The sequence below is a fragment of the Lactuca virosa genome, chromosome 1 (genome assembly GCF_052849685.1).
Source record: "Lactuca virosa cultivar CGN04683 chromosome 1, Lactuca_virosa_CGN04683_v6, whole genome shotgun sequence".
In the NCBI taxonomy this organism is placed as follows: Eukaryota; Viridiplantae; Streptophyta; class Magnoliopsida; order Asterales; family Asteraceae; genus Lactuca; species Lactuca virosa.
The window spans coordinates 81,323,715-81,333,635 of NC_136426.1; the positions used below are offsets into that span (position 1 = coordinate 81,323,715).

The following is a 9,921-nucleotide window of genomic DNA, read 5'->3' on the forward strand; positions in this document are numbered from 1 at the left end:
GTTTAAATTGGATTGAGTTTCAAATTATGAGTTGACTTTTCTGAAGAAGTCAAATTATGACTTTAAGTTTCAGTTAAATATTTTTGAATAGATATGAACGTAATTATGCAGTGGATGGTTTTATGAACGTTGTAGCATGCTTTAATTGGGGATGAAATCATGAAACGTAAAACAGTTGACTTTTGATCCCAAACCGTGAGTTATATCGATCCTATCTAAACATGTTTGGAATATGATGCTTATGGAAGTCAACGGATCATGTTTTGAGAATAAGAAAAGGTCAAAATGATTGTTGAACATCTGATTTTAGCAAATACTTGTTGTTCATCAAATTGGATACATACTTGTGAGGCGAATGAATTTTGGAAGAATAAAACATTTTTTTGAGCATGAAGAACCCAAAGAGATCCAACTCGAACTTTATCATGCACAAAACAAATATCAATCTCAACATTTTTTGTCAAATTCAATGGAAACTTGATTATTATTTGTGAACCGAAGAACATTAATCATGTTTTTAATTATAAGTGTTGTGTTAAGATGATGGGTCTTAGAAGTGGGGTTAAGGTAACCATTGCCAACAACTACACTATATTATAGGAATTTTGACTTAATTACCATCAAAGTCTAGACTTTGATTCTATTTAGTTGATCATGCTAAATTAGACGTTGAACTCTCGTTTTTTGTTTGATTCTCTTAAAAACGTAAACAACACAAGATTTTCCCAACATCATCATTTCATTCACTATGAAACAAATGGTTTACTTATACAAATTACAACAAAAAAATCTCACTATAACAATCACTCACACTCAAACATATAACGAAAACAAGATTAGATCATAAGAACAAGTTCTTAATCACGAAACCCTAAGTACAATATTCTGAGAGAAAAGATAAGATAAAGTTGAATGACTGAATAATGAAAATATCTTCGCCTTCAACATTAAATACATTAAATAATGAAAATATCTTCGACTTCAACATTAAATACATCGGGTAGAACCAGATCACACAGAGCCCCATGGAGCACCCGAAAACCTGCGTGCTAACCCGACACACCTGAATAACTTACAACTTAACCCCCACAAAACAACACATTTACACAATATACCCAAAGCAAGAATTAATTTCAGTTTGAAATCATAAGAGTATATTTTCAATACCCCCACAAACCGAACATTAATTAAAATATTTATTATTTTTTAAAAACATCTATTAAACCAAGTCTATTAGAAATATATTCATGTTGAGCAGATCCAAGAGCTTTGGTTAAAACATCAACATTTTGATTTAAAGAATCAATTTTGTTAACTTTTAAAATACCATTTTCTACTTTTTCTCTAACAAAATGAAGATCTACCTCAAAATGTTTAGATTTCTCATGAAAAACAGGATTTAACACAAGTTTAATAGCAGATTCATTATCACAAAAAACATTTATTGGATTTAATCCAGTTATTCCCAAATCAAAAAGTAATTTTAAAATCCAAACGATTTGACAGGTTACAGAGCCTAAAGCTCTGTATTCAGACTCCGTAGAAGAACGAGAAACAGTACTCTGTTTCTTGCTTTTCCAGGATACAAGTGATCCTGCAAAGTAAACAAGATACCTTGTAACAGACCTTCTGCTGAATAGACATTTAGCCCAATCAGCATCTACAAAACCTACAAGACTAAGAGAATCATTATTAGTTAAATGAACTCCTTTTCTTGACTATCTTTTAAATATCTCAATAGTCTGAAAGCTATATTTAAATGTGACTTATAAGGCTTGTGCATATACTGACTCAAAATTTGAACTGCATATGAAATATCTAGACGAGTCATGGCCAAATAAATCAATTTACCAATTAATTTTTGAAATTTAGTAATATTTACCACATAATCAGAATTATCTAAATCACATTCCCTCTTAATAACAAGATTGGGTTCCAAAAGAGTCTTAACAGGTTTACAAGCCAACATTCCAAACTCATGAAACAATTCCAAATAATATTTCCTTTGATTAAGACAAATTCCTCTATCTGTTTTTATTACCTCAATTCCAAGAAATTACTTTAACTCTCCTAAATCTTTTATTAAAAATTGTGACTTTAAAAAATTCTTAACATTTTCCAATTCAACCTTGCAATTGCCAGTGATAATAATATCACCCACATAAACTAAAAGAATGACTATAATATTTTTACTTCTTTAACAAATGATGAGTAATCATTAATACTTTGTTTAAAACCAAATGAAGAAAGTGAACAACTCAATTTCTCATTCCACTTCCTGGGAGCTTGCTCAAGTCCATAAAGAGACTTAATTAATTTACAAACTCTGTTATCATTCTTAGAATGATATCCTTGAGGAAGTGCCATATAAACACTTTCAGATAAACACCATATAAAAAGGCATTGTTTATGTCAAGTTGATATAAGTGCCAAGGATGTTGAATAGCTGAAGACAGACAAATTCTAACAATAACAATTTTAGCAACAGGAGAGAAGGTCTCCTCATAATCTATCCCTTCTCTTTGATTGTACCCTTTAGCATCCAACCTAGCCTTATATCTTTCTATTTCTCCATTTGACTTATATTTAACTTTATAAATCCAACGACAACCAATGGCTTTTCTTCCTTTAGGAAGATTAGTGATTTCCCAAGTATTATTTCTATAAAGAGCTTCCATTTCCTCATTCATTGCTTTTATCTAGTTTGGATCTAAAGCAGCTTCACTATAACTTTTAGGTTCAATAGTTTTATTAAGACTAGCAACAAAACATAGATTTTCACTATTAAGAGTTGAATAGTTAATAGATCTTTCAATATCATATTTGTGGTTTCCTTCCACATCATAATCACTAAACCTAACTGGCATGTGAACATTACGTCCAACCCTAGTGACCCTAGAGGTCTGGCCATCATAAGGATTAGTATCAATTGAATCATTTTCCTCAGTCAAAGTAGAGGAACTTGCAAACATCACACCAGAAGAAGGCACATGTGCCTCACCAGTCTGGTTGCTGACATCAGAAGGACAAGTCTCATCCAAGTCCTGGTCTGCACTAGCACCATCCGACTGATGGACACTTCTCAAATTCCATAAACCAGTATTATCTAGAAGAGTACTAGAAAGCAATAAATCATCATAGGCAAAGAGATCACTTAAAGGGACATTAGATCTATCTGTCAAAGATGAAGACTTTAACTTGAAAGGAAACACTGATTCGTAAATTTTTATATCCCTGGAAACAAAAACAAGATTTGAATCAAGACTCAGAACTTTATAGCCTTTTTTTATCAAAAGAATAACCAAGAAATATGCACTTATCAGCTCTTTCAAAAAACTTATCAGAATTATTCAACTTAGTTGCAAAACAAAAACAACCAAAAACCCCAAGTTTATAAAAAACAGGAGTATTATTATAGACAAGCTCATAAGGAGAAGCACCATTTAAAACAGATGTAGGAGTTCTATTAATCAAAAACACAGAAGTTAAAATTGCTTCTCCCTAGTATTTAAGAGGTAAACCAGATTGAAACATCAATGACCTAGCAACATTTAAAATATGTCTATGTTTCCTCTCCACAACTCCATTTTGTTGTGAAGTAGGAACAAAAGATGTTTGATGCAAAATACCTTTTGACTCCATTAATTGTCTCATTCTATAATTCAAAAACCTAGTTCCATTATTTGACCTAACAATTTTGATTTTAACCCCAAACTGATTAAGTAAAATATTAAAGAAAACAAGAACACAACCATAAACTTCATCTTTTGATTTTAACAGATAAACCCAAGTTGCTCTAGTGTAATCATCAACAATGGTCAAAAATACCTAAATCCTTCTATGGTTATCACTCTATAAGGTCCCCAAACATCTAGATGAACAAACTCACCAAGTTTGGTTGTAACATGTTGAATAACAGGAAAAGATTCTCTTGTTTGTTTAGCTTTATGACATATATCACGAGGTGGAAGAACTTCATTACTAAAGTTAAGTTTATTTTTTAAAGAACTCAAAGCTTGATAAGAGGGATAACCAACTCTGTTAGGCCAAGTTAATTTGGACACACAACAAATAGAAGTAGAGTTATTGACATTAGAAGAATTACCTGAAGGTACACTATTTATGTAATAGAGACCTCCAGATTCTCTATCATTCCTCACCATCTCCTTTGATTGTAAACCCTGAATTTTGCAACCATGTTCATTAAAAACAACCTCACAATTACTGTCTTTACAGACTTTGTGAACAGACAAGAAGTTGACATTAAAATCAGGAACAACAAAAACATCAAGCAAAGTTATAGAATTAGATAAATTCATATTGCCAATTTTCTCAATTTTAGTTGAAGTACCATTTGGATGACTAACAAGAAGATCAAGCTTAGTCACATCCGCAGTGTCATGAAGAAGGGACTCAGAAGCAATCATATGTTGATTAGCTCTTGAGTCAACAATCCATTTTTGAAAATTAACAGATGAATTAAAGACTTGATACAAGCAAGTACCTGCCATATTAGCACTAGCAGATGCTTCCTCATTAACTTGCCTATCACCAATAAGTTGTAAAAATTTGATGTATTGTTCCTTAGTGAGCTGATGCAACTCAGAATCTCCAATAGAATCAAAAATATTAGAAGTAATTGTACTTCCTGAGGTAGTGGTAAAAGAATTGGCAGAAAAATTCTTATTAAAAGTATTTTGGCTATTAGACTTAGTCCTTGGCTTGAAGTCCTTAGGATAACTAATTAGTTTGTAACACTTTTCTATAGTATGACTTTTAATTCCACAATTCTTACACTCAGCAGATTGATTTTTATTTTAATTAAAATTATTAGAGCTCGATCTGTTATTAAACCTTCTGTTGTAAGCAGTAGACTGAGATTTAGACAAAGACTGAGAAGACTGAAGAGGAGACAAGGAACCATTTCTTTGAAGAGATTCTTCCCTTGAAACAATAGAGAAAGCATTTTTTACATTAAGTAAGGGTTCCATAAGTAAGATATGACTTTTGACATGAGTATAAGATTCATCAAGTCCAGATAGAAACTGCATTAGTTTCATGAGATTAGAATGATGTTTGAGTTTAATAGAAGCCTCACAAGTACACTCAGTCAAACTAGTAAGACCGTCAAATTCTTTCCATAAAGAATCAAGTTTATTAAAGTAATATGACAAAGATATTCCATTTTGTTTAAGAGAATTGATATGTTGGTGTATATTAAACACCACAGAACCATCTAACTTGTTATATGTTTCAAAAAGATTTTTCCAAATATCCTCAGCAACCTCAGAATAAGCTTGAATCTGATATATAGAATCAGAAATAGAAGACAAACGCCAAGAACAAACAACAACATCAACCCTATCCCATTTAGATTTTTTTTGACTCATCAACATCATTCTTTTTTAAAGAACCATCAACAAATCCAAGTTTATTTCTAGCCTTAAGAGCCCTAGAGATAAAGCTTGTGACATCCCCAATTTCACGGCCAGAAAACGCCGATTTGTTTATGCTTTGTTTTTAAAATCAGAGTAATCTTTTATAGAAAACAGATGCGGAATTTGTTCCCAAAACAAAATATGATAAGAATTTATCAAAGCATTTCATCAAGAGATGCAATTTCATTATATAACAATATTCGGGATGTCATGTTCCGATAAACAGACCAAAAGCATAAACAACACAGTATAGAATAGACCTTACAACAGTCATTTATAACTACTGATCTATAATCCAAAATCTCTCGTCAAGTCCACCAACTTATACTCTTGTGCCATTACCTGTAATGCAAAGAAAACTGAGTGGGTCAGGCTTGGGAGCCTGGTGAGCGTATAGGGTTTTCAACCCATAATAATATAATTATTATATTTAATCATCAAACAATCAACCCAATTACCCATCCCCATTATCTTCATTTAATCTTCCCTAAAGATATTATCCTAAGGGTCATCTCCTATATCATATTTACTTCTCATCTCCTTACATCTTATTTCCTTATATGTTTGTTCCTAAGAACTTTTCCTAAGGATCATCGCCTACATCGCATAGACAATACTAATTCGGGGATCACTCCCTCAATATGTGTCTAGTAAGGGTTAGGGTATCATCCCATGATTACGCAGCCACAACATCGCCTGGACTCGTAAATCATAATAAGGGTTAGACTATCATCGCATGAATACGCAGCCACAACATCGCCTGGACTCGTAATTCATAATAAGGGTTAGACTATCATCGCATGAATACGTAGCCACAACATCGCCTGGACTCGTAATTCATCACCTATCTATCATCACCTAATTATCATCACCATTATATCCTCACCTATCTCTTATCACATTATTTCATCACACACCAACTATTTCATCTACCCATGTTCTACCCAACATATTTGTAGATATAAATTACATATACAGTTTAAAACTATTTAAAAACTCATATAAAACATTCATTCAACATCCATCTCAAGTAAACAAACAATGTATAAACACATAGCACGTATTTCATAGCAAATACTTCATATCTATGTGTTAGAAGAAAGTAACTACACACTCACCTGATCAGAAGATGATCGGGCAGCACTACGGCTCTAAGAGTAGTATTTCTTCGGTGAAACTAGAAGATCTTCACACACCAGGCTTTTCGCAGGCAGAGCTTCGGCTCGGAAACTCTTTTCTTCTCGGGATCTTCGGGCTTCGGGACTTGCTTCGTGTCTCGGGATGATACCGGGGCTTCGGGGGGTTAAAATAGGGCTTAGAGAGAGTATCGGGAGTGGGAGAGAAAGAGATGAGCAACCAAACTCGGGTGACCCTCGATTTCTATTTATAGGGTGAATTTTCTGAGTTCACCTTGTGAGTTTCTAATATTCACCTCGTGAACTGGCTCACCTCGTGAGTTCTGACACAGCCTTGGGGTTCACGCCCCGAACTTCAGAAATTCATAACTTTCGCATACGAGCTCCGTTTTTGACGTTCTTTATATCCACGCGTAGGTGAGATTATGCTCTACAACTCTCGTTTAGACTCTGTTGGCTAATTTTGACTTTATTTTTATTATATTATTTTTAGTAGGCCGGGACAGGAAAACTCCGTTATAAATTCATAACTTCTTCATCTGATGTCCGTTTTCGTCTGTCTTTTTACCTTTGCAGTACCATTGACGAGATCTTCAATTCTCGTTTAGATTGTTTCGGCTAAAAACCGCTCGATCTCAAATCGAGTATTCGGGCTGCACGCTACTAAGTCGAAACTTCGGAAAATCATAACTTCCTCATACGAGGTCAGATTTGGGCGTTCTTTTTATGCACGCTCTCGGTTTAACGAACTCTACAACATTCGTTTAGATCACTAGGGCTAAATATCGCTCTATCGTAAATTCACTTTTTACGTCATTCAGCGTCGTGCCGGTTCTGTCGCGAAACTTCGACAGGTCATAACTTCTTCGTTATAACTCGGATTTCAACGTTCTTTATATGTACGGAATCCTTGTAACATATACTACAACTTAGTTAAGATTATTCATTCTAAATAATCTTCTATCAAAAATTCATTTTTGACGCTTAACGTCTCTAAATTGACTAGCCCGGATCTACGGGCGTTACAATTATCTCCCCCTTAGGATGATTACGTCCCGGAATCATCAACGAAATAAGGCTTGTATAATGATTCCATGCGTTATTTCTTCATGCTAGGTAATAATCGTAGCTCCTATGTTTCCTCGAAAGAGCATCTAACTCTAGGGCTTCTTGACTGTAGACAATGCTCAATCTTGCATCTGCTTTTCGTACTATGTTGGACTTTCAATCGTAACCTTCAAGTTACAAAATAAACTCTTACTGAGAACTCCTTCTTCTTCTTAGAATAAGTACTTTCCTTTATCTATTGTAACAGACTGATGGGTCGTGTTCTAATGACCTCTCATCGTATGATGCAACGCTCAGACTCAAGTCTCTTAGAGTCAAATTCTAGAATGGAATATGCCTTCCTTCATATTCTAATGTGATATAATCACATTTTTACATGTAGCATTTCTAGCTACAAGCTTCCTTAACAACGAGCGCGATGCTATCGATCGCATTGATTTCAATCTTCTGACTTGATTCAGATGCTACCTCGAACTTGGTTCTATGAACCACGTAACAAACTCATCGTAGTCGGACTCAATTTGATATGACCGCTAGGGGTCAGAATATCAATCATCTTCTTAGTCACTACCGAAACAATGGTAACGACATACTTGAATAAAACGAGACCAATCACTAGCTTCTTGGTAACCTTGTGACTTTCCCTGATCCAAGCGTGAGTCTTGTGCTTCCAGTAGTATAGATCTCTACTACTATTCACACCTACTCATACTCGTCCCAAGTATTGTCCCGCAGTCCCCAAGTCCTAAAATCACAAAACAGTTTAACACATACGAATGTGTCCAATTAATCATAAAAATTCTCCTAGACTCTACTAGGACTTCTTCCATGCGTATCTTCAATCATCAATTCTACTTCAACTCGGTTGGTGATGGAAATTCCAGACGATGGGACAACTTCAAGAATTACACCAATCGTTCCACCATCCTGCCAATCGAAGGTGTACCTCAGACGTACCGTACTCCTCTAAATGTTTCGTTATTTTATCAGACATATTCTAAAGGCAAGATACCACTCTTACGATATCTTCCGATAGGTGTCATTCACTACCATAAGCCTTTCATTTCCTCCATTTACTCAATTCTCTACGAGTCTTCACAATAACGCTTTGTACATCCAAGCAGACGTTCAGTGTACCGCGCGAGAATTTAAGATAAGAAAGCTTTATTTACGATAGACATATAAATCTCCTTATCACTCCGAAATGTTTACATGCTAGTTCTAATACCGTAGTCGTACGCTTAGATTCCTAAACACATAAGGTTTCCAGACCCGGTCGGCAAAAGACCATAGATCCGAACAAATAATATCATATATGGCAAACATATAACTTTTAGCACATAAAAGCATTTTAGGCAACTTTCCTAAAATATACTAGTGCTCGTGTCTTAAAATATGGTAGACACTCATCTCACAATCATCGCTTAGCATTCTAAGTTTAAGTCTAGAAATCCTACAAATTCCTAGTTCGCTTAAACTAATGCTCTGATACCAACTGTGACATCCCCAATTTCACGGCCAGAAAAGACCGATTTGTTTATGCTTTGTTTTTAAAATTAGAGTAATCTTTTATAGAAAACAGATGCGAAATTCGTTCCCAAAACAAAATATGATAAGAATTTATCAAAGCATTTCATCAAGAGATGCATTTTCATTATATAACAATATTCGGGATGTCATGTTCCGATAAACAGACCAAAAGCATAAACAACACAGTATAGAATAGACCTTACATCAGTCATTTATAACTACTGATCTATAATCTAAAATCTCTCGTCAAGTCCACCAACTTATACTCTTGTGCCATTACCTGCAATGCAAAGAAAACTTAGTGGGTCAGACTTGGGAGCCTGGTGAGCGTATAGGGTTTTCAACCCACAATAATATAATTATTATATTTAATCATCAAACAATTAACCCAATTACCCATCCCCATTATCTTCATTTAATCTTCCCTAAAGATATTATCCTAAGGGTCATCTCCTATATCATATTTACTTCTCATCTCCTTACATCTTATTTCCTTATATGTTTGTTCCTAAGAACTTTTCCTAAGGATCATCGCCTACATCGCATAGACAATACTAATTCGGGGATCACTCCCTCAATATGTGTCTAGTAAGGGTTAGGGTATCATCGCATGATTACGCAGCCACAACATTGCTTGGACTCGTAAATCATAATAAGGGTTAGACTATCATCGCATGAATACGCAGCCACAACATCGCCTGGACTCGTAATTCATAATAAGGGTTAGACTATCATCGCATGAATACGTA

At 34.5% G+C, this 9,921-nt stretch overlaps 1 protein-coding gene across 1 annotated transcript; it reads right to left on the minus strand.

Moving 5' to 3' along the window:
* Positions 1-2,699: 2,699 nt before the first annotated feature.
* Positions 2,700-5,399, minus strand: LOC145115898 (uncharacterized). Its single transcript, XM_079052258.1, has 5 exons — positions 4,855-5,399; positions 3,829-4,545; positions 3,542-3,688; positions 3,317-3,463; positions 2,700-3,234 (listed from the first exon to the last, which is right to left on the minus strand). The coding sequence occupies exons 1-5, from the start codon at positions 5,397-5,399 to the stop codon at positions 2,700-2,702; spliced, it is 2,091 nt and encodes a 696-aa protein (XP_078908384.1).
* Between the last annotated feature and the right edge of the window lie 4,522 nt (positions 5,400-9,921).